Here is a 25,451-nt window from a genome sequence, read left to right as displayed (position 1 = left end):
GCTCAACCAACTGAGCCACTCAGGCGCCCTAACTTTATTCTTGTTCTTAAGGTCACAAAGGTTTAATCTTATATTTTCTTCTAAGAGTTTTATGGTTTTTTAGCCCATACAGTTAGGTCAGTCATACATTAGGTCTGTCATCATTTTAAGTTAGTTTTTGTATATGGTGAAAGGTGAAGATCCAGTTTCATTTTTTTGCTGAATATCCTGTTGTTCTTGTATCATTTGTTGAAAAAAAGTATTTTCCAGTTGTAAATGTGACAGTATGTTTCTGGCTCCTTATTTCTGTTCCGTTGGTCTTTATGTCTGTTACTGTGCCACTGCCACAGTGTCTTGATTATTATAGCTTTGTAGTAAGTTTTGAAATCAGGAAGTGTGAGTCCTCTAACTTTGTTCTTTTTTTGAAGATTATTTTATCTTCTCTGTGTCCCTTGCATTTCCATATGAAATTTAGGATCAGTTTATCAATTTCTGCAGGAAAGGCAGCTGGGATTTTGGTATAGGTATTGTGCTAAATCTGTAGATGAATTTTGGGAGTATTGTCATGTTAACATTGTTAAATTTTCTGGTCCATGAACATGGGATATCTTTCCGTTTATTTAGATCTTTAACTTCTTCCAACAATATTTTATAGTTTTTGGAGTAGAACGTTTGGAATTCTTTTGTCAACTTCATTCATGTATATTTTATTCTTTTTAATTCAATTATAAATGAAGTTGATTTTAAAATTATTTTCATATTCATTGTTAGTACATAGGAATACAGTTTAAAATTTGTTTCTAATGTTTATTTGTTTATTTTTGAGAGAGAGAGAGAGAGAGTGAGCGAGCGAGCAGGGGAAGGGCAAGGAGAGAGGGAGACACAGAATCCGAAACAGGCTCTAGGCTCTGAGCTGTCAGCACAGAGCCCGAAGCGGGGCTCGAACTCAAGGACCGCAAGATCATGACCTGAGCCGAAGTTGGACATTTAACCACTGAGCCACCCAGGCGCCCCTAGAAATACATTTTTAATGTTAATCTTGTACTATGTAATGTTGCTGAATTTATTAGCTCAAATATTATGTTTAGTGGATTAAAAATAGTATTATATATACAGTGTCATCTACAAACCCTTATTTTTATTCAGGACTTATTATATTTAGGTTTTACATGTGTAGAAGGTGATTTATGAAAGTGTCCTCCACCCCCGGCTGGTGGAGCAACGTATACTAGGCTCCTGGGTTGTGGTAGATGTTAGAATCACCCCCTGGCCCATTGAGCTAATCATAATTACTCAGCCATTGTGCCCCGATCTCACTCTGCTGAAGGAAACTGAGACAGAATCCACCTGCTTTTCATTCTGTTGCAGATCCCTACTGTCCAAAGAAAGTGTCCCTAGTCCTGTGATCCTCTGTCATGGGATCATCCCAATTTAAAAACGGGCTCTACAGTCCTGGGTGGTTTGATTTCTGCCTCTTTCTCAAAACTCTTGTTTGCTCATTTGGTGAAGCTGTTCTCTCAGGCCGTTTCCTTTCTGCCATGGCACCTTCTCACATGGGTTTTTCTGCCTGGACCCCTCCCCTTCGCCTGATCACCTCCTAAGTGTGCCGCAGTTGTGTACCTTGAATCAGGTTTCTTTTGCTATGGTTTCTCCTATGCATGTTATATGTGATTTTCTCCCCTTGGCTCACTTCTCAGCTGTAAGTTTTCATTTGTAGCTTATTTGAGTAAATCTGTTTACTCATTTAGAAGTTCATGAGAACATGGGTCATGTTTTTTGTTCACTGTGTTGTTTCAGCACCTTGCACAGTCTGGCATGTAGTAATAGATGCTTAACAAATATATGTTATTTAATTATTGAGGTAAGGTGATTTGATTCTGAAGTGTTATTTCAGTTCTTGGATGTTTGTTTTTGCTGCTAAGATTATTTAGCTAGTAGTTCACCTGGTGTCCATAAATGCTTAAGGGTTTTGGCAATGCTAATCATAAATGACAGTATCATTTGTAATAAGAATGTTTGGCAGGTATGTTTGGTATGTTGGCTTTAATACTTCTTGTTTTAGTTTGGTTACACTGCCTTTTATTGATATTCATTCTATTTTTGTGGATCTGATTTGGTTTTGATAAAAAAAAATTTCAACTCTGTCTCTTGGGTAAAGCTAACTGGATCATAAAATAGTAATGGGATATAGAAGCCTTCACCTCAATTAGGATTTCCAGTAAAGCCGATGTTACTATTTGCAGGGAAGGCTTGGGAAAACATTCAGGTGAGGTCAGTTCTCCTTTATTTCAAAGGACTTTTGGTTACTGGGACTGAACGCTGTCTTACTGAGCCTGGGCTCATTGGTTCTGTGTTGTGCCAGAAAGAGAAATAACCGTTTTTGTTGTTAGAAGAGTTTATAGTGACAGAGGTTAAATATTTAAGAAGAAAAACTTGGCTTCCCTTTGCTTCTGAAGCTTGGTTTTACAAATGAGGTAGCTTAAAAAGAATATGGGAAGGTGGAGAAATGAAAGTTTTTATTACTTTTGAAAAACGTTCACTGTTGCCACAGGATCTTCCTATATCATGAAGTATTTATAAGAATAGGCTGTGGGAATTTTCAGACTCTCTGCAGTTGCTTGAGGATGATTCGCAGTTACTGTATAACTCATCGACTTTTTACAGTCTGCTCCCGCCACAAGACGATACCCTTACTGAAGATGTTAGACCAGCAAGAACTTATTTGCACACATAAGGACCCGTGTATCTCCAAAGATGACTTTTCTCCTCTCATATTAAGATATGTGCTTACTGATGATACCGTTTGTTGTTTCAAACCTCAAGACTTGTTGCTCGGGACTCCGGTGACTCTCCGTAGCAGGGTGGGATTCGATTCTGTCCTTCTGGCTCTTGGCCTAGTGTGTTTGTCTCCGGTCATATAGTTATAAAATAGGACAGGTGGTACATTTATATGCCTTTGAGTTCTTAGAATTTGCTGAGCTTTCCCTAAGAGAATTTTAGAGCTCGATAGGATCGTTGTGAAGAGAGGGTAGAGAACATAGAGTTAATACTTCACTGTTCTGAGGTGCAGTTGAATGTACATCTGACTACAGCTGATTTTCTAGAGGGTTAAGATAGTGTTGAGCTTAGATGACTGCTTGGGTTTTAGCACTTCAGAATTTGAACCCTTGCGGGCTTCTATTTGGTACAGTGACAGAGACATCGTTGTCCTGTAACTCGTGATTTTTGAATCTGGTGAAAGTACAGGAAGGTAAAGTAAGATTAGATGTGGATGACAGATTTTTGAAAAGACATGGGATCATTAAAAGACTGAAAGCAGCTCTCTGTATGGCTGTCTTACTGCACTTTATTTTCTTTGGTTACAAATGAATTATTCTGACACAAAATATAAATTATTGGGGCGCCTGGGTGGCTCAGTGGGTTAAGCGTCCGACTTCGGCTCAGCTCATGATCTCGCGGTTCGTGAGTTCGAGCCAGATTCTGTGTCTCCCTCTCTCTCTCTGACCCTCCCCCATTCATGCTCTCTCTCTGTCTCAAAAGTAAAAATAAACGTTGAAAAAAAATTTTTTTTAAATATAAATTAATTGAGTTCAGTATTTATTGTAGATAAATGTTTAAAGCCATAGCCCAAGAAGATTCTCGATTTAGAATCTGATGCAGATTTTGGTAAATGATAGCTATTTAGCCAGTATCAATCTGTTGTGACTTATACGTCTTGTAAAACCTGACAGGCGTATAAAATGTATAATGAATGATTAATTAGTAAATAATCATTTCATTGTCAGACTTCTCTTTCATTAGTGACACATTTGGATAAAAAAGATAAAGCAGTATAATGTTTAGATATTATGACACGTTAATGTAGTGGTATAAATCGAAACTTTTGAAAAGGAAACTGTTGTTTTTGAAAGAAACTTTTGCTTTACTTAAACTTGACATCATTTTTTAAATTGTTGTCTTAAGAATAGAAATGCTAGATAGATCTCTGAATTTTAGAGGTAGTCTTTGTTTTGTTTTTAAAGTAAGCTACACTATGAATTATCTGGAGAAGGGATATTTTGGGGTGTCATATATATATATGTATATATATATATACACATATACACATATACATACATATACATACACATACACACACACACACATACATACACACAGAAATAGTGAATTGGCGGTAACAAATTAAAAATTGAAATACCTGAATTTTTTACATTTTGAGTGTACAGATGTGGTCCAGATCTGTATATGACTGTTCTTTTCACACTGTGATGTGCTTCTCACTTTTTTTTTAAGTTGCAAAGTAATACTTGTACAACCATAGTAACAGTATTTCAAGTACTCGGAAGGACCCTCAGAGCCTCTCATTCAAAGGCAAGCACTTCAGCAGCTCACAGCACAGTCTGCCACCTAAGACATGTCTTTGTCTGAATAGCTCTGTTCTTAAAAATTTGCTCCATCCATTATTATGACCCTGCTTTGTTTTTGTTTTGTTTTTTTTTCAAGTTATTAAAATGCTTTTGGGAATGGTCACATGGATACACGTGGTTGTTGTATCTTACTGTACCAACGGGAGTATATGTGCGCTTTTATTATGATGAAATGGTGTCAGTGGCTGTGCCGGGCTGACTTAAAAGAGAAGGTAGTTAAGTTTGCAGTGTTGTAGAGCAATTCTTCAAAGAACAGTTAGGGTAACCTCTTAGCAAAGTGTGTTATAAATGAGCTTTCTAGTAGAAGGCAAATATCGTGTCAGAGATAAAAGTCCCGTCTAGGTTTGGAGTTGGAAAACAAAACTCAAATGAAATTTATTTATTTATTTTTTTTTTTTTTTTTAAATTTTTTTTTTTCAACATTTATTTTTGGGACAGAGAGAGACAGAGCATGAACGGGGGAGGGTCAGAGAGAGAGGGAGACAGAATCGGAAACAGGCTCCAGGCTCTGAGCCATCAGCCCAGAGCCCGACGCGGGGCTCGAACTCACAGACCGCGAGATCGTGACCTGGCTGAAGTCGGACGCTTAACCGACTGCGCCACCCAGGCGCCCCTCAAATGAAATTTAAAATAACTGGGGGGAAAGGTATTTCCTGACAGGTGTCAGATATTAACCTCACAGATCTCCATGTGCTGTTAGCAAAATGTAACATTTAAAAAATGTAATCATTTAAAAAATAAGCTGATTGTCAGCTTTTAAAGCAAATTTGGCCATACATACGAGGCACCAGGAAAAGTATGCTTAAAACGGACCAAGATCAGGGAAGCTGAAACCAGGATTTTTAAAAAATTAAATATTTGAAGATGATTTTGAACCCTATGTTTAGGTGAGCAATTGCAATTATGTCCATTTCATACCTGGAAAAAGCCCTCGCTTGAATGTATGTCTTTCCATTTTCTCTTAATATAAATCTTTGATATCCAAAAGAATTTATGGAGCATATACATTTTCTAAATCAAGGGTAGAAAAGAGAATTAAACAAGTATCTTGGTTTAGGTTTTGTTTCCTTTTGCAATACTTACTAATCTTTGAAGTTTCCACCTTCCACTCACTGAAGAACAGTGGCCAACCCCTTGTCGACTAGAACTGGCCTAGTTAGGATATGGGAGATTCTTTACCCTCTTGGAATGAGATTTGCCTTATTTCCAAGACTAGCAAACTCCGTAAGTATTGCTCCCTTTACTTCTGCCAGTATTCTCCCTCTGTGCTTAAACTGTCTGTGTAGCGTTCTTCGGGGTTATAGATTTTAACTTTCTCTGGCAGTTGACCAGCACCTGAAGTATTTGCCTTTCTTAGAGCAGCTTGCGTTTGCTGGCTGCCTGGGTGGCTGTATTGACAAGAAAATGGGCAAATGGTCTCCTTTGAGACTAACCACTTTACTATGGTTATGTGAATGTGTCTCATATCCCCCTAACTTGAAATCTATACCTTATGTAAGCATATAAAGTATCAATAAATTGTTATTTTTCTCGGTGAAAATATTTAGTAAAATTATACACGTGTGTTTAGTTTGTTAGATCTGGATATTCAACAAAATAACAATTTGTTACCATTTTAATGTAAGATTGCAAACTCCTAAAAAATTGGAACTGGATTGTCACGATTTTCTTTATGCATCTCTGCTCAACATAGTACTTAGCATAAGTAATAAATATTTTCCATTAATGAACAGTAGATATCAAAATCATTACCTTTTTATTAATAAAACGGGACATTGAAATTTAAGGGGAATAAAACTGGAAAAGATGAAGTGAGATCGGTTTTATGAAGCGCAAAGAATTTATTGCCTTACTCGGGTACTTTATTTCCTATGCTCAAGCCTCCTCCTTTTTTTATGCTCCAGCCTTTTATTGTGGAAAATTTCAAAGATGTACAAAAATAAATATCCAGCTTCAACAGCTTTAAATTCTTGTTTCATCTGTACTCTTCCGTCCTTAGATAATTGTGAAGCAAATCCTAGACATTATGTGGTTTCATCCACGAATATTTCATTTTGTTTCTCTAAAAGATAATCAAGCCTTTGTTCTTAGACACGTTAAATAAAATACGTAGTTTTCAGTCCGCATATTCTGAGTGCACAACACACTGTGAATAACGTGAGACCAAAATAGGTGCCTGGTGAGAAAGTGAAATCATTTTAATAACTATTGACACACTAAAGCTTAGCATTTGTGGGCTGATTTTTGTTTTCGTCTTTTCAAAACCCAGGCTTACTCCGTTCCCAGTTCTAACAGTTCTTCTTGTGGCTTCCAACCCGTTCCCTGAACCTCCACAAGGTGGCAGATGAAGGAAGAGAAAAGTGAAATTTAAGTGACTCTGACTTGAGTTTCACTTTTACTCATCAGTCAGATGGAGTTGCAGAACGTTTTTGGAGCAGAAATATTTTTTCAGAAACAAGCAAGCAGACTTCTGAAACAATTCGCCGTTTCCCCCTTGCTCTACAGAGACAAAATATTAGATATTTCAAAAGAGAGTTAAGTAATAATCTTTTATAAAATAGTTTCCACAGCATTATCACGGTCTTTTAATATTCTCTGTTAATGATTTGGGCTTTAATGAAAATACAGCATTTGAACTTGTGTCTGATTTTTGGAAGCTGCAGTTTTGGATAACTGTTGGTGAAATTTCTCATTGAGTGATGCAAATGTTGCCTTAGTTGATGTACTTAGCTGGACATTTGTTACCAGTGCAGTGGCATAACTACTGTGTTTATGCCCAGACAGCTCTCCCTTTCCTTAAAACCTCAGTTTCTACATCAGTGTCATTGAGTGAATTATGTTCGTGCACACTTAGAAATATGTGATGGTTACTGGTTAACTTCTATATGGCGAAGATGCTATTCTATTCGGGGTAACGTTTGATGCTGAAACACTTGAGCACCAGCAAAGTGGCTTTTTAGTCCATGGGAATTGTAAATGAGCACCTGTAGAGTTGTCTGTAAACTAGGTATTTGTCTGAAAGTGGTGTTTGCATAATCTAATATGTGGGAGTTTTTCTGCTTCAGTATGGTATATATTCTTGTTCTTTTTTTGTTTCCCAAATAATATATTTCTTGTGGAAATGCTGTTTTTCCAAGTAGTCTATTGTGAGACTCATTTTGTATATGTGGTTTGAGCTGTTTTAAGATATTGGGGGGAAATGGTGGGATAAATATGCAGAAATTGATTTTCCTTTTTTGCTTGTATTTTGACATCTGTTTTACATGCATGTTTTTCCTTCTGTTGCCACCATTAGCATCTCTGATCATCGAAGTTTTTATATCCCTGCAGCATGACATGTAGTTCTGATGAAACTGTTACCTTATATTTCTGTAGAGTTCTTTCTTTCTTTTTTTTTTTTTTTTTAGCACTTAATGCCTTTTATTCCTAAGCTTCGTGCATGAATTATGTAGCATATGTGAAGAGGCTTAAACTGTTTCCATTACATTCTTTCTGGATGGCTCCTGTTATATTTAGGATATACTTATACTTTAGACAAAGTAAGAATGTTATTGTTGTTGACCTTGACACCAGATAACTGGGCAGACATTATATAGCTATGTTTGAATCTTCGCAAAATGTGCTGTTAAAGCCAACAGAGTCCTGGCGGGAGACTCTTCTGGATAGCAGAGTTATGGAGCTGTTTTTCACAGTAAGTCTTGCTTTTCATTTCTGGTGGTGAAGGCCAAGGAAGAGTGCCACTGAAAAGAGTACATGCTTCTGTGTTTGTCCTAAGTAAAACAGGACAGGTTGCTTTTCTCCTTTAAACCCTTCTCTCCTAATCGATACATCTGCTTAAATAGAAATTACAGAGAAATGTTCTTGGTAATTTATAAAAGTGTTATAGAAGTATGAATATCTTGGAGCTGATATTCTCAGACTTTTTGATCTCAGAAGACCTTTACATTCTTAAAAATTATTGAAGACCCCGAAGAGCTTTTGTTTATGGGGATATAACTACTAATATTTACCACATTAAAATTTCAAACAAGAAACTTTAAAAAATGATTTGTCGATTCATGTAAAAGTAGCAGTGGGAGGGGCATGTGGCTGGCTCAGTCAGTGGAGCATGTGATTCTTGATCTCAGGATTGTGGGTTCAGGCCCCCTGTTGGGTGGGCAGATTACTTAAAATCTTAGAAAAAAAAATAGTACCCAAACCATTACATATTAACGTAAATAACATTTTGATGAACAGATAACTGTATTTTTGGAAAAAGAAAAGTTTACTGAAGAGTGGTGTTGTTTTATATTTTTGTAAAACTCTAATGTCATGCTTAACTGAAGACTGGTTCTCAGATCTGCTTCTACGTCCAGCTGGTTGTAATATTACAGGTCAAGTAACCTGGAGGAAACTCCACTGTATACATGTGTGACAGTGTGTTAGTACCAGTGTGGAAACAGTTTTGCCCTTACACACAACCTCACGTGGTCTTAGCAATGTGTCAGGATCCCTGGACGACACTCGAGGAACTGCCGTAACAGAGTAGAGTGTACTTTATGTGCTCATTTATCAGTCGTGGGTCAAGGTAGAGTTTTTGAATAGCAATTTATTTCGATTATAACTTCACATTGGTCTTGTTTGTTATTTGCTAGAAAGAAGTAGGCTCGGGGCACCTGGGTGGCTCAGTCTTAAGCGGCCGACTTGGGCTCAGGTCACGATCTCGCGGTCTGTGAGTTCGAGCCCCGCGTCGGGCTCTGTGCTGAAAGCTTAGAGCCTGGAGCCTGCTTCGGATTCCGTGTCTCCCCCTTCCTCTGCCCTTCCCCTACTCACGCTGTCTCTATCAAAAAATTTTAAAAAATAAGTAGGCTGTACGTTCCCATGTTTGTTCATGAGGGTCCCCACTGTAATAGTCAAAGGCTGGTGAAAGAAGTGTATGTGTGTGGAGGGGAGAGGGATGTTGATTTCCTGTTAATAGCCTAAGCACACAAGTTAGATGTAATGACTGGGGCAAAAGTCCAATAAAGACCAGTTAAGAAGAAAAAAATGGAAGCTGTTTTAATCCCAACCATTTTAGTTTCTCACCTTTTTATTCGTTTGAAAAATATTATTTACTATCCTTACAACTGCCTTCCCTTCTCGATTGAACCATTTAAAATATTGTAGTTCTATGGTACGTATTTTAAAATACCTAGAATAAGGTTGTTCGTCCATGGTTGTATACATAAAAATGTTTTCTATAGAAATGCTGGGACTTCATTACCTTGCAGTATATTCTGTAAATCGGAGCAATGGTGACCGAAAGCGTATCAGTATCAAAGAGGCAGTTGTAACTAAATTAACAGGTTCTAGCGCCTGCCGTATCTGACAGAAATTGTTTCGATACGTATCCGAGTTCACTTCTTTGTGTTGTTCGTTTGACTGAAAGAAGAGCCCATTCCAGCAGTTTTTGAAAAGGTGCAAAACTCGCTGGCGGTACTGGAAACAGCTACCCCGAATCCGAGCAGCTGTCTAGACAAAGCAGACAGCTGTTCCTGTCAGCTGTGAACCACCACACGCAGATGGCTTCTCAGCCTGAAAGTTAACCCCTTTTGCATTGTCATTTTAGCAATTTTGTGTCTGGGGCCTGGTACTTTCGTTTGAGGAGTTGAGAAGCAACTTTAGTTTGTAAATTGTTACAGAGATGACAGTGGGGCTAATCTTTTTATTTCGTTCGGGTTTTGTTAAACTTATTTTCAGTCGTGAGTTCGTTACCGAATAGAAAGCAGTGTTCCATTGGTTATCCTCGTTTCTCTAGACTTGAGTATGTAGACATAAATACACTATTGAACGGAATTAAAAGTTTAAATATGTTGGTCACATCTGAATCGAGAAACACTCAAGGTGACATTCTGCCCCTCAGAAGTTTACAGATGTCTCAGTTTTTCTTTCTTCCACGAGGTATTGGAAAAACCACTCTCATTAGTTTTTCCTCCTACCTTCTTGGCTGATCCTTCTTGACCTCATTTATGCTCTCTGTTTTTCTCTGCTCATTGCCAAACTGCTAGTGTTCTGTCTCAGTTCTCAACCCTGCCGACTGTATACACTCTCCTCGGACTATCTCTTCCACACGTAGGACTTCAAGTGCCACTTCTGCACCGATGACTCCTAAGTCTATATTCAGCACAGGCTGCTCCAGAGTTCCAGAGCCTTATAATCCAAGTGCTTACTGGATGTTTTAATTTGGAAGGCCTACAAACATCTCAGATTCAGCATGTTCCAGTAGAATTTATCGTCTTACTGACTTGCTTCTGTTTATTCTTGTCTTGCTTCACCATTCACCTCTGTGGGTGTTCTGTTAGACTTTGCGTTTCCTTAGCCCTCTGCTTTCCCTACTCAGGTGATGAATTCAGTTTTTAATTTGTGTCACATGGTTCCGTTGCGGAAGAACTCCTTTGTAAGGCTGACATTGGAAGAAGGGCAGGAGTCTACTGTATTACGCAAGAACTAATCATTATGTATCATGAGTTTTATATGGTTCACATTTCAGAGAACATAAATTAAGTTTGAACAGTACATGCAGGCTCTGTGGTAGTTCTTTATTTTTATTTGATTGTATTACATCATCAGATTAGCCATTTCACTCATCATTTCTTTTGATTCCTCACTTCTGGACCAGTAATGAATAACCATTTGGCTCTCTATTGGTGGAAAAGAAACCCTCTATTGTCCCAGATTGCATTGTATCCATTGGTTGAATGTACCCCTGGATAACATGCTTAAATGTTGATTAGGTTAAACAGCATGATGAAATTGAGTTATACTTTTCAGATAAGGAACTTAAAAATGAGTTGTGTTCAAAAGTTCATGAACTGGACAATGTAGATTATGTGAATTTGCGCATTATACTTTTACTATATAAAACTTAAAATGTAATAGAACATATTTTGGGAAACATTTGTGTTATTCTAGACCAGGGATTGGCAGACTTTTTCTGTAAAGGCCAGGTAGTAAACATTAGGCTTTGCTGGTCACCTGTTCTCTGAGGCAGCTGTTCAGCTCTGCCTTTGTAGTACAGAAGCCCTTTGTAGTGCAGAGGCAGCATAGCTGATACCTAAACAAACAAGCGGGGCAGTGTTCCTGCAAAACTTTTGTAACAGCCATCAAAATGTGAATTTTGTTTAATTGTCATATGTCTTGAGATTTTGTTATTCTTTGGTTTTGTTCTTCCCAACCATATAAATATGTAGAAACCATTCTACAGGCCATACAAACATGAGCAGGAGGCCAGATTCGGCCATCGGCTGTGGTTTTCCAGCCCCTGTTGGAGACCAAAGAGGGTGGTGTATTTCAAGCGTCTCAATGAACTTTGTAACTCTTTAGTATTTTAAATATCTTAGAGCCTTAAGAAGTTCAAGGTTTAAAGAGTAATGGAATCAATCAGTGAATAAGGGTTTATTACCTGTTCGCTGTGTACCTGGGTACCAAAAGTGTACCTGTGAATATTGATAAGAAATATTCTAACTGCAAGTAATTTATAAATGATTTCAGAGTTGAAGTGAACATAACTTGAAACAAATAGAGCACAAGTGTTTAAAATTTTGTGACATTCAGAAAGCAAAGAGATTTGTGTAAGAGAAGAAGGGCTGGAGAAGTCAAATGCTTGTGGAAAATAGAAGATGGTTGCCATCAATGTGGTTGGTGGATTAAGATAAAAAGTACCTAGAAGTTCTTTTTTTTTTTCCAAGTTTATTTATTTTTGAGAGAGAGCGAGAGCACACACGAGCAAGGGAGGGGCGCAGAGAGGGAGGGAGGGAGGGAGAGAGAGAGAGAGAGAGAGAGAGAGAGAGAGAGAGAGAGAGAATATCCCAAACGGGCTCCCTGCTGTCAGCATAGAGCCCCGACGCAGGGCTCGATCTCAGGAACTGAGATCATGGCCAAGAGTCAACCACTCGGCCGACTGAGCCACCCGGATGCCCCTGTAATTTCTTTACTAAGTGTATTTTCCTTAATTATGATTAATTGTGTCAGATTTAAGCAATGAAACGTCTTTAAAATCTGAGAATATTAATAACAGTGTAAAATTAGGGAGCAGTAATTGATGTCCTTCAAACAGAATACTGTGTACGAGGTGTTTCACATCAGTGTTGCGTCACTGATACAAAATCTAGATGAGGCTTAAAGTGGACTAAGTAAAATTAAAAAAACGTTTAGCCCTTACTCACAGCAGTGTGTACAGGATAAAATGAGATCCAGACAAATTGTGGCAATGTCAGAGTTAATGCAAGAGTGTGCTTATGTACTAGTTGAGTGAGTGAGTGTCTGGTGATGGAAAGGTAAATTGCTTTTCTAAGTGTACAACTGTTTACTTCTACTAAAGCAGCATCTATATACTCCTGATTGAACTTGTCTGCTAACTTTAGCAAGAAGCTGTAGCTAGGCATAGTTAGCATAATACAGATGACTGTCGTCGTTGCTGTTTTTAGAAGAAGGCAGTATGTCTGACTGGCTGGCATCTGTTTCTCTCTTTGTCATAACATCCTGGAGACAGTTCAATTTTCAAAATGTAGGTAGCCCTCAGTTAAAAATTACTCGATATGTTTAAAAAATCATGGCTTGTAATGTAAAGTGGACTGAGGGGCGATTTTCAAATTTAGTTAGGTTCAGGAATTAATTTTCTAGAAATAACTAGCTACAGTGAATTTTTCTCTTACCTCATTCGGCATGATAGACACGTGACCCTTACAAAAGAAGAATTTATTTTTATGGATTAGTAATTCTTTCTAACAGGTACATCGAAAAATCAGAGAAGATTCAGATATGGCACAAGATTCTCTTCAGTGCCTTGCCCAGTTAGCTTCTCTTCATGGACCCATCTTCCCCGATGAAGGCTCACAAGTTGATTATCTAGCACACTTCATTGAGGGATTACTGAATACTATCAATGGGTAGGTATACTTGCCCTTTATAACTGAAAAAAGAGCTTTCAGTTTTTTCTTTATGTTTAACAGTAGAGGAGAAAAAGAAACTAGTGATTTTCCCTGTTTATATTTTAAAGTGTAGTTATGCGGGTAATTTGAAATTAATACACAGAGACATGCCTTGAAAAACAAATAGGTGATAATATTTGCATGTTTGGAGATGAGTTTTTGGGACTTTTCTTCTGCCACTTAATAATACTCATTACTTGATTTGTAGAATTGAAATAGAAGATTCCGAAGCTGTGGGAATCTCCAGCATTATCAGCAACCTGATAACTGTGTTCCCTCGAAATGTTTTAACTGCCATTCCAAATGAACTTTTCTCGTCCTTTGTTAACTGTCTCACACACCTCACTTGTTCTTTTGGGCGAAGTGCTGCATTGGAAGAAGTGGTGAGTGACTGTTTTAAAATAAATTGTGTCTGTTTTTTACAAGGAAATTTGCAATGCCTCTGCAACATTTCTCGTGACAAGTAATTAAGCAAATGCTAGCTATTGTTAAAATTGCATTTTTGTTTACATGTGAAAATTATTTGGCAATCTGTGTTTAGAAATGTTACTTTAAAAATTTCTGTGGATTAAAATCACTTTTGTAGATTAAATTTATTGGTGTCAAGATTTTAACTTTGAGATAATTTAGTGTCTGAATATAGGAAATGGAATGAAACGTTTGTATTAAGGATTATGTTGAAACCCCATTTTAACAGTGAAAACTTTAAAGGGCGCTGCTAACATTGTAGTGTGGTGGTGATTATAATTTTGTATTGTTTTGAGAATTTAAAAATTTTGGACTTATCTGGAAATTGTGTAGATAAAATTTGGTTCACTTGATTGTAACCACGCTGGTTTTGATTAGGCTGTGTGCTCTTTTAATTTTTTTTGGTTTAATAGTGTATCTTGGTGGCACTTAATTTTCATTAAATTAAGACCAGTAACAGTACGAAAGCTGTCTTTTGGTACAAGTTTTCAAATGTATATTTTCCAGATATAAAACTTAATTTAGGAAACATGTACTAAAACTCCTTGACGACACAGCTGTGTTTGTAAGTTACCGTGAATAACTACATTAATCATGGGAAATAATTTTTTCCTCCATAGTGGTTCTTAAATTGTTGAAACAAATTTTTCTTTTTATGAATCAATATGTGAATTTCTTTCAAAGACCGTAAGAGTAAAAAGAATATTTGTCAGTACCTGTTAGAATTGGTATTAGACACAAAATCCTGTGTTTTGTTGGGGGTGTGGCAACGTCCGTGCATTTTCATATCCCTTTAGAGGTGTTCAGAAGACAGAACTCGGGAATGATTTATGTACTTGGACACTTCAGCGGTTTGATGTGGAAAGGAACCAGGTCAGGCAGATATTTGTGTGTTTGAAAAAATGTAGTTAGTTGAGGAGTAGAAGTTTAAAGGCATTGTATGTGAGATTTGAATTTCTCAGGAGGAAAAATTATGTTCTGTGCATGGAAATGTAGGTCAATTTTAAGTATTTCAGCTTTATTCGAAACCCTTTCAGGTTGCTACAAATTCTGAGTCAACTCAGGTTTCATTTAACATGGTCTCATTGTGCTTTCTCCCCCTTGGTTTGTTTTCTCTTCTAAACCAGACAGATGAAACAGTATGTTGATCACATATTTAGAAACATAGCTATATTTTAGTTTCTGTTTGTGGGTTAAGGAAGTTTCTAAACATTTTATAGAAGAATTGCTAGAAGATATATATCATTCTTGTTTTGCAGATTTTAAGTTTAGAATTCATTTATTTTGACCAGGAGACTGACAACTTGGAAAACAATGTTTCTGTCAAGGTTGGTCGAGAAATTTTAGGAAGCGGCAAGTGTAGATACTCGTTCAGAGTAGGTGTATTTGTGCTTGTTTCACAAGAAGGTGTGCTGCAGAAGTGTTCTTTTCATTTGTTTTATTAATTCTTCTAATTGGTCTGCTTGTGACATTTAAAAATGGTTTTAAAAGACTTGGTTACCTGTTTCAAAAGGCAGAGGGGGAAGATTGGTCCGAAGCTTGGTACTGCTCGGAGCAGCCAGGTAGGCGAGGTTTGGTGAAGCTGGGGGGCGGCCGAAAGGGAGGCCCCTGCACCATGAGTTGCCAGAAGGCTAAACAAATCCTCCTGAATGTCATCTCAGCCTCGTGCGGTTTCCATGTGTCTTGTGTGTGCTGGGGGAGGGGAGGCTGGGCAATGTGCAGCTAATACCAAACTACTCAAACAACTCTTGCCAAACCAGAGTGGAAGTTCTGGGACGCGGGTCACATCATTTTTGTTTCCTTAGGTACCCGGTGATTGGAGTACTGGTCCCTAATACATAGTCATTGACCTCAGGTGGAAAAATACATAAGTAAATGATCTTTTAAGTAAAACTAGAAAAACTGAGACAAAAAGAACTGCTTTGAGAGCCAGTGATTCAGAAAGAAAGGTCATGAACTTTGAAAGGAGACTGTACAGTCATGAGCCAAGTAATTATAAACTACAGAATCTTGGGCGAATTGCTTAACCTTTTTTGAACATGTTGATATAGGTAGGATAATTATTTTCTTCTAATGTTCTATGGGGTGGGTTAACAATACGAAAGTTCCTGTACGGTATGCACATTAAAATGTGGAATAATAATGGTAAAAATGAACCTTCATAATAATAGCATTTATTGAGAACCTATATCGTGAACACTGTCTTACCAAGTAAGACAAGTTTTTGAGTTTTGTTGTTTTGTGCAGGCTGTAATAGTTTTAATATTACTTTTCTTCATAATTTTAATTTTGTGAAATGTTCTGCTTGTCTCTAATAGTGAAGGAGGTTTTTCCCCAGTAGGAAAACAGATTCAGCATATACACTTTTGTCTCATTGTGAGAACATTTTTTCAGAACTATACTTACTTAGGAATACATATAGATTGTCTCCTTTTTTTGAAATTTGTGTCTCTGGTGGTGATGATGTGGCCGCAGCGAGAAAAAAATATATAGACGTGGGAGGAAAAATTCTTGATACTAATGTGCATTTCATGAAGTATGTCCTTACTTGGTGGCTTTAGCCTGTGGGTGAAGACAGTTATTTATGCTCCTCAACTGGCAAGTAAACCGAAAGTCTGTGCTCAAAAAGAGTAATTCCAGTCTTCAGCCAAGTTGTTCTGTTGGCCGTTAAAATTTCCTGGTGTTACTTGAGGCTTCCTGAGGCCAAGAATTTTTTCACTGCACCCCAGAAATCAAATTATTGTCTATTGCTGTACTGAAGAGGTGAGAAGGACTATAGACATGGAACCGTTGCCTTTAAAGTTAAAATTCGAACACAGTAGTTGTTGATATCATATCGATTGTTTCATCAAATGTTAATACTACTGGTACATCCATTGGAATCAGCTCAGTGAAATCGAACTCTATGACTTGAACTCTATACTCGGTTGGTTTCTTTTGTCAGCAGGAAATCTTAAGTTCAGCCTCCGGTAGGTTCATCACTGGAGCCGCAGAACTTGTTGAGTTAATTGAGCAGAGCTTCCAAGCACGATGCTTAAACTTGAAGTGCATGTGAAATGTATGTGTGTCTGGCTGTGCACAGGTGTGTGAGGGTGGGTATGTAAAGGAGGTGGTGGTAGGTAAACCTGGCAGAGAAAAACCTTTCGGTACATCTGTAGCCTAATCTCAAGACGTGTGGGACAAAGCAGTGGAGAAAAAGATACTTGTAGGAAGTTCAGTACAGAGTGTAATGTGGTAGAATTCAACATTCTTCATTGAAAATCTAGTTTCCCTGCCCAGTGGACAGTTACTTTGTGGGGAGGAGATGCAGTGAAAAGGAGTACACGGAAGCCACATTATAAGTTGGAAGCAGGAAGCATAAATTTGGGACTGTTTCTGTGATAAGAGAGAAAGCTGTTATTCACTTTTTGGGGGAGGGCAGGAGGGCATGGTGAGGCCAGTACGATATTCGGACGTAGTCAGCCTCTCCCCTAACCTCGCAAGAGGATGGGGCCATTTGGAAAGCCATCCCAGCCCCCCACACAGTGGCCCTGATGGCCAGGAAAGAAGAAATGAATAAATTGGTGATACTGTTGAGAGCAAGACAGCTGTCCAGCTCCTGTTATGCGCATTCATTTCATCTGCTTGAAATGGTTAAGAGAGGGAATTAGATGAGGTGCATTAAACCTTGCACATTTAAAGGACAGTACACTTCTTTTTAATACTCACAGTAGCTTTCCCTCTGTTAGGACCTTTGGAAGAAAATGGGCTACAATTACATCTTAAATAAAGATTCTTATTAAAACAAGTCTTTACAAAATAATTTCATTGTTGCATTTAATCCTGGTTGGATCCTAATTTTACCAATGGAGTGTTTCCTGACTCGTCTATGAGTCACCTCTGGTTTTCTCAATTTGCTATGCTAATCCTAGCACAGATCCAGTGTTTATATTTTACAGCATTCTTGCACTTGAGATAGACTATGTAGATGGTCGAGAATAAAGCTTACTTACTGTCATAACTATTACTCCATTCAGTATCCTTTGTATTGTTTCAAACAATAATACAGCATTAGGAGCATAAACAGATCTGATGTACCAGGAGTTCAAAAATGAACGCTAGAGTGAGGTAGAAAAAAGGGGTTGCCCTCCTACCCCTCGTAAGCCAGGCGAGTCCCTGAGATGTCGGCCTGCTAGGATTATTGCTGGATTAATTCAATTCCATACATACTTATTGAACACCTGCCATGTGCCAGTCACGGTGCTTGATGCACATACATTGTTCAGCATTAAAATTTGGGAATTCATATGCGTTTCCAAAAGGAAGAAAGTTTATTGATCGAGGAGTTTAATGTTCAAAAACTCTTTCTGCAAACTGCAGCTTGGACTCTTGGTGGTTTTGTGGGGGCAGACTTTTTTAAGTGATCTATCTATAGGATTCTTCTAACAGCTGCAGTACTTGCCCACTAAATCAATTCCTCTTGAGGGATTTTAGAAGCCAGGAATACTGTCAGCTGCATAGGTATTCTGAAGTTAAATTATTTCTGTGCCTTTAGGACTGGCTAGGAAAAAAAAAAAAAGAGAATGAATTAATTCCTTTTGCAGTTAACATTCAAAGACTTCCTAATTTTTAATAGAATTCATGAAGCTTCATTTGTGACAATTCTGTGGGTTTTTTTTTTTCAATAATTGCCTTAAATACTAGTACCCCAGGAAAAGAATCTACTTCCAGCAGATGAGTAACAACATAAACTAGTATGTTTCAGTCTTTCAGTCTTTAATCTTTCGTATGTCCTTTCTTTTTAATGTTTTACCCTCTGCAGTGCATGTATTATTTGATCTGTCACTGAACCTGGGAGGTTGTACCAATGCCTGTATGTTTTAAACTTACTGTGAAATACTTCATATAAAGTAAAAAAAAAAAAAAAAAAAAATTCATATGTGTATACAAGTTGTAAAGAATAATAGAATGAGGGGCGCCTGGGTGGCGCAGTCGGTTAAGCGTCCGACTTCAGCCAGGTCACGATCTCGCGGTCCGTGAGTTCGAGCCCCGCCTCAGGCTCTGGGCTGATGGCTCAGAGCCTGGAGCCTGTTTCCGATTCTGTGTCTCCCTCTCTCTCTGCCCCTCTCCCATTCATGCTCTGTCTCTTTCTGTCCCAAAAATAAATAAACGTTGAAAAAAAAATTAAAAAAAAAAAGAATAATAAAATGAACAACTGTATACCAGCCATCCATATTAAGAAACAGTATATTGATAGAACCCTTTTTTTAACCTTTACATTTATCTGGAGTTTTCTTGCCCCCTTCTTTTATTGAAGACCCATTTTTGTCACATCAGTTATTTCTGCAAAATGATTTTATTTAATCACGTTTGCAAACGAACATTGCTAGTGAATGAACATCCTGGTCAATGTTCCTGGCACTTTTTTCCTGGCCTCTGTAATCTCTGATTGTTTAATTTGTTTTCAGTCCCAGGTCCTTGAAAGAGAAATTATAGTAGCAGCAGCCTCAGGCTGGAAATACGGAATGCAAAGTCTTATCAGGTTAAGGAACTTCTTAAAGATCATTCCTTAGAAATAAAATTTTCTACGTGAGAGTGAATTGTCCGTGCCCATCTTACTGGATTTTTTATGTCTGAATCATTCGCTTCTCTTTTTATTAACTCATGTAATTTACGTTTACATATGAAGAAAATACTGATGATCAAAGAAAGAACTTTTCAATTTCATGAAAAAGATGTGGCGTTCTCATGTTGGTTATTTGTTGTTCAGAGAAAAAAGATCTAGTATAGTGGCATGGATCATACCGAGTACCTGACAGTAACCATAATCCTGTTGTAGCTAGGAGTAGATTTGCAGTTGTTTGCAATGTAACAATAAAATTTAGAACTACTCGAGCATGAGATGTATTTTCAGTACAAGAGTTATCTTACACACTTTTATGATATCTCATTTCAGGAATAAACACATACATTATTTTTTAGAACAGTTTTAGATTCTCAGTGAAATTGAATGAAAATACGGAGTTCCCATATCCCATCCTTCACCCTCCTCCACCCCTACAAATGCACACAACCTCCCCTCCTGTCAACCTCCCCCACCAGTGTGGTAAACATCTGTTACAGTTGAGGAACCAGGACTGACACATCCTTATCCCCCAAAGTCCATAATGTACTTTAGAGTTCACTCTTGGTGTTATGTATTTTGTGGATGTTGAGAAATGTGTAATGACGTGTATTCACTCTTACAGAATCATAGAGAATAGTTTCATGGCTCTAACAATCCTTCGTGTTCTACCTATTCATCCCTCCTTCCCCCACCCCTAGAAACCACTGATCTTTTACTACCCCCATAGTTTTGCCTTTTCCAGAATGTCATATAGTTGGAATCAAGTAATCATGTTAGATTTTAATTTCTGAAATTCAGTGTTAAAGGGGGAGCAGATTCACATAGACATATATTTTTTAGAAAGCCTCATTTGGTAACATTTTTGTAAATGAAATTAACCACTGTTTTTTTATATTCATAGTTACCAGTCATAAAAGCAGTTTTTCTGTGGCTGACGGGCTGCAGATTCACTCCTCTGTACCCTTCTAAGTTAAATATGGGCGTTGAAATGTAAGTGCTGTTATCGTAGTTTGATTACCTTCTGCACCCTCCATCCCCAAATGGAGTAAAGTGGGGTCAAGTAGTCTCATAAGCTCTAAGCCCCTTTCCAAAGCCTTTCTGGCAGCAGGCCTGACAATACTTAGGGCATGAGCACAGAGAGTCTAGCTTGGACTCCTTCGTCATCCCTGTGCACGTGCTCTGGCTTGGCTGCTGGGTGTTGGCCAGAGTGGTCATGGAGCAGGGCCAAGGTATTATGTATGAAAAAGCACTTGGTCAGGTTTCAGTTCTCCATGATTAGACTGAAAGATTTAGTTGCCAATTGTCATCAACCAGATTTCTCACACTTTGCCTGATGAGTTACGTGTTGATATCCAAAAGGAACCAGAAGGCTCTAGAAGTTTTGGGTTCTTATTTTAAATCACCATCCAGTAAATAGAGGCTCTTAACAGTCTGTGATCTTCTGCCTTGTCTAATATCAGGGCTTTATAGGAGGGATTATTGCTCTTTCAATAATAAAAAGACGTGAAAGGCTTTTTACATTTTATTTATACTTTTTTATATACGAATAAATAAAATATGATAGCGTGCATTATATATGTACTAAAGAACAGCAAAGATAGTTTTTAGAAAATGTCCCTCTTCTTCCTTTTGAGATACTAGAGGTCAGAGGATGCTGTTCCGTAAGTTCCTCTTAAGATATGTTACCAGTCTGTTTATTTTGGCAAGATAAACTGTTAAGACTTAACAAATGATGTCTGCAAAGCACGTGCTTTGTTAAGTATATAAACAGGCCACAGATGTTTCTTTGGGAAGAAACTATTTTACTCATCTCTGTATTCCAATGCTCCGCTCTCAGCATTCAATATATTTTTGTTGAAGGCGTAAAACCACCCTTTTTTCTTGGTGCTAATAATCCATCGAGCACTCTGCATGGTCATTTTAGCTGTGTTTCTTCATTTTATATATCTTTTTTAGTCCTCAGACCACCAGAGATAATTTTATTATGTCATATTTGATACAGATAAAAAATAAAACATGATGTTCTAAAACATTATGAAATCACCGTGAGTGAACCCGTGACTCAACCCAGTAGCATTACCAGTACTGCATTGATGGTACCAGTGTGTTCATCCTAATCCTGGGACCCCCGCTGCTCCCCTCTTCCATCCCTGCAAGAGAAGTGACCACTGTTCTGAATGTTGTCTATTCTCTTGCTTTAAAATTTTGGGAGTCCCTGGGTGGCTCAATCGGTTGAGTGTCCATCTTCAGCTCAGGTCATGGTCTTACTGTTTGTGGGTTTGAGCCCCACATCGGGCTCTGTGCTGACGGTTCAGAGCCTGGAGCCTGCTTCTGATTCTGTGTCTCCCTCCCTCTCTGCTCTTCCCCCACTCACGCTCTGTCTCTCTCTCAAAAATAGATAAACATTTAAAAAAAATTTTTAAATAAAGATTTTGATCACTTCTATGTACAGGATGTATTGTTGTGTGAGTGTTATACCACAGTTTTTCTCTGTTCTGCTGTAAGTGAACTTTGGAGTTTCCCTTTTTTTTACCATTACAAACAGCATTACAGTAAACATTCTTCTGCATGTTTACTAGTATATATTTGTGAGAGGTTTTCTAAGGTACCTCCAAGTGGAATTTTTGGATGCTGGGATATGTAAATGTTCAGTTTTACAAGATAGTTTCAAATTGATTGCTGAACTGATGGGACCCACTACATGTTCAGCAGTGGTGTGTGTGAGTTCCCATTGATCCATGTCTTCACCATCATAGTTTTGCCAAACTTGTAAGTATATGATACGGTCTTGATTTGCTTTCCCGGGTGCTGATAATATTGAACATCTTTATATAAATATATGATTCCCGTGGTTAGTCTTATGAAATGTTTGTTCAGTCCATTGCCCATTTCCCTATCAGGTTGTCTTTTTTCTTACTGCCTTTTTTTTTTTTTTTTTTAATGTTTATTTATTTTTAAGAGAGAGATACAGAGTGCAAGCAGGGGAGGGGGGCAGAGAGAGAGAGAGAGAGAGAGAAACACAGAATCTGAAGCAGGCTCCAGGCTCTGAGCTGTCAGCACCCGACATGAGGCTCGAATTTACAAACTGCGAGATCATGACCTGAGCCAAAGTCAGACGCTTAACCGACTGAGCCACCCAGGTGCCCCTTTCTTACTCCTTTGTAGACATTTTTCATATATTCTGTACACTAATTTTTTTTGTCAGTTACTTGTTGCAGATTTATCCTCCTGGTTTTGTGGCTCTTCTTTTCACTTTATGGTACCTTTTTTCTTATTCCTAACTTGGGTTAATGTTAGATCTACAGAAAATTGCAAAGAGTACTTTTTACCTAATTTCTTCTATCATTACCATGTTATATTATCACGGTACATTTGTCAAAACTAAGAAATTAACATTAGATGCATTGTTATTAACTAAACATTTAGTCTTTATTTGGATTTCATCAAATTTCTACCAGTTATTTTTCCTTTCTGGGATCTAATCCTGGACACCATATTGCATGTAGACTTTATGGTATTGTTTGATGAACAAATGTTCTTCATCTTAGTGGAGTTGAACTTACTGTCATTTCTTTTATTAGGAGTGTCTTGTTGGCTCAGTCAGTAGAGTTTGTGGCTCTTGGTCTCGGGGTAGTAAGTTTGAGCCCCATGCTGGGTGTCGAGATTACTTAAAAAAAAAAAAAATGATTTGCATTATTAGTTCCTTGTTTCAGACACCTATCCTTCCTGTGTTTTCTTCTAAATGTTTTTAAAGTTTGCCTTTCATGATTTTACCATCTTAGAATTTAATTTTGAATATGGTATCAAATAAGGATTCAGTTTCCTTTTTGTTCTCATGAATAACAGATTTGTCCAGCAATATTTATTTATGTGTCTGTTTTTCCCCCGTTTTATTGAGAAATAATTGACATACATTCCCTTGTAAGTTTAAGGTGTATAGCATGATGGTTTGATTTACATATATGTGAAATGGTTGCCACAATAGGTTTATTAGTTAATATCTGTCATCTCATATAGATACAATAAAAAGAAGACAATTTTCTCCTTGTGGTGAGAACTCTTCAGATCTCAAATAACTTTCCTATATATCACACAGCAATGTTAACTGTAGTCATCACGTTGTACATTACTTCTCTAGTACTTATGTATCTTATAACTGAAAGTTTGTACGTTTTGACCACCTTCCTCTAACCATTTACACACACACACACACACACACACACACACACACACACACCCGCCGCCCCACATCTGCTAACCACAAATCTGATATCTTTTTCTGAGTTTGGTGGGGTTTTGTTTTTTTGTGTTTTGTGGGTTTTTTGGTTCTGCATTTACATGAGATCATGTAGTATTCATCTTTTTCTGACTTATTTCACTTGGCATAGTACCTTCAGGGTCTACCCATGTTGTCACAAATGGTAGATTTTCCTCATTTTTTTTAAGTGGCTGGAAAATATTCCATTGTGTATCTATACCGTAATTTCTTTATTCATCTGTTGATGGACACGTAGGTTGTTTCCATGTCTTGTCTGTTATAAATAATAGTGCTATTAACATGGGGTTGCAGATTATCTTTTTTGAGTTTTTATTTCCTTTGGATATATTCCCAGAAGTAGAATTGCTGGATCATATGGTAATTCTATTAATTTTTTGAGGATTCTGTATACTGTTTTCCATAGTGGCTGTACCAATTTATGATCCCACCAACAGTGCATAAAAAGTTCTCTTTTCTCCTAATCCATGCCATCATTTATATCATTTATTGTTTTTTTTTAAAAAGCTTATCCATTTATTTTGAGAGTGAGAGCGCGTGTGGGAGGGGCAGAGAGAAAGAATCCCAAGCAGGCTCTAATGGAGTGAGATCTTTGCTCCAATTTTAACCTCTTTGTTGGTATATAGGAAACATCACAATGGGTTTTTTTTTGTTTGTTTTTAATATCTGGCCACCTTACCTAATAACTATTCTAATAGTTTTTTTTTTTTTAATTTTTTTTTTCAACGTTTATTTATTTTTGGGACAGAGAGAGACAGAGCATGAACGGGGGAGGGGTAGAGAGAGAGGGAGACACAGAATCAGAAACAGGCTCCAGGCTCCGAGCCATCAGCCCAGAGCCCGACGCGGGGCTCGAACTCACGGACCGTGAGATCGTGACCTGGCTGAAGTCGGCCGCTTAACCGACTGCGCCACCCAGGCGCCCCAATAGTTCTAAGTTTAATCTCCTTGGATTTCTTTTTCTGAATATCACCTGCAAATAATCATCTTTTTTTTTTTTTTTTTGCTTTTCTTTCCAGTTTTTTGCACTTACTCCTTTTCCTTGCTGTATCAGCTAGGCCCTCCAGGTGTTAAATAATAATTTTATTAGGACTGCCTAGTTTACTCTTAAGAATGTCACCATTTAGGGGTGCCTGGGAAGCCCAGTCAGTTAAGTGTTGGACTTTGGCTCAGGTCATGATCTCACAGTTCATGAGTTTGAGCCCTGTGTCAGGCTCTGTGCTGACAGCTGACAGCCTGGAGCCTGCTTCAGATTCTGTCTCTGGTTCTCTCTGCCCCTCCCCTGCTCACCCTATGTGTTTGTCTCTCTCTCTGTCTCAAATATAAACAAACATTAAATTTTTTTTTTAAGTTTTAAGTCATTTTGTGAAAAATTTACAAAAGAATGAAGGGGAAAATGAAAAGAATGTCATAAGATAATTTAATAAGGACTTAACATCTATGAAGTTCTCCCTACATATTCTTAAATATGCTGATTAGACCAGTCTGTTTTCATCATTCTTCACTTTTTCTAAAATCATTTAAAAGTGTATAGTAAGTACACAGTATTTTTATTCTAACAGGTCTCTTGACTACAGAGAAATGTTAATACGATTTTAATTTGAAAAATACATGTTCCATGAAGTACTGAACAGCTAGTTTTCTTAAAAAGTAAACATTAATTTCTGTTTGCTTAAGCATTATTTAGATTAAGTTAGAAAGATTTTAGAAGGTTTAATAAAAAGCTTACACATTTTTACTGCAATGTT

General features: G+C 37.6%; 1 protein-coding gene across 5 annotated transcripts in view; it reads left to right on the top strand.

Annotated features, from left to right (window-relative positions):
• Positions 1 to 25,451, top strand: part of XPO4 (exportin 4) — a 112,889-nt gene that overhangs the window by 64,659 nt on the left and 22,779 nt on the right. For all 5 annotated transcript variants that reach the window (XM_047833382.1, XM_047833638.1, XM_047833464.1 and 2 more), the window contains 3 exons: positions 7,985 to 8,097; positions 13,155 to 13,312; positions 13,563 to 13,737. In XM_047833382.1, the coding sequence (XP_047689338.1) occupies positions 7,985 to 8,097; positions 13,155 to 13,312; positions 13,563 to 13,737 (446 nt within the window). The remainder of the gene's footprint in view (positions 1 to 7,984; positions 8,098 to 13,154; positions 13,313 to 13,562; positions 13,738 to 25,451) is intronic.

The sequence above is a fragment of the Prionailurus viverrinus genome, chromosome A1 (assembly GCF_022837055.1).
Source record: "Prionailurus viverrinus isolate Anna chromosome A1, UM_Priviv_1.0, whole genome shotgun sequence".
NCBI lineage: Eukaryota > Metazoa > Chordata > Mammalia > Carnivora > Felidae > Prionailurus > Prionailurus viverrinus.
The sequence above is the reverse complement of the archived record's forward strand: the minus strand, read 5'-3'. Positions and strand labels throughout refer to the sequence as shown.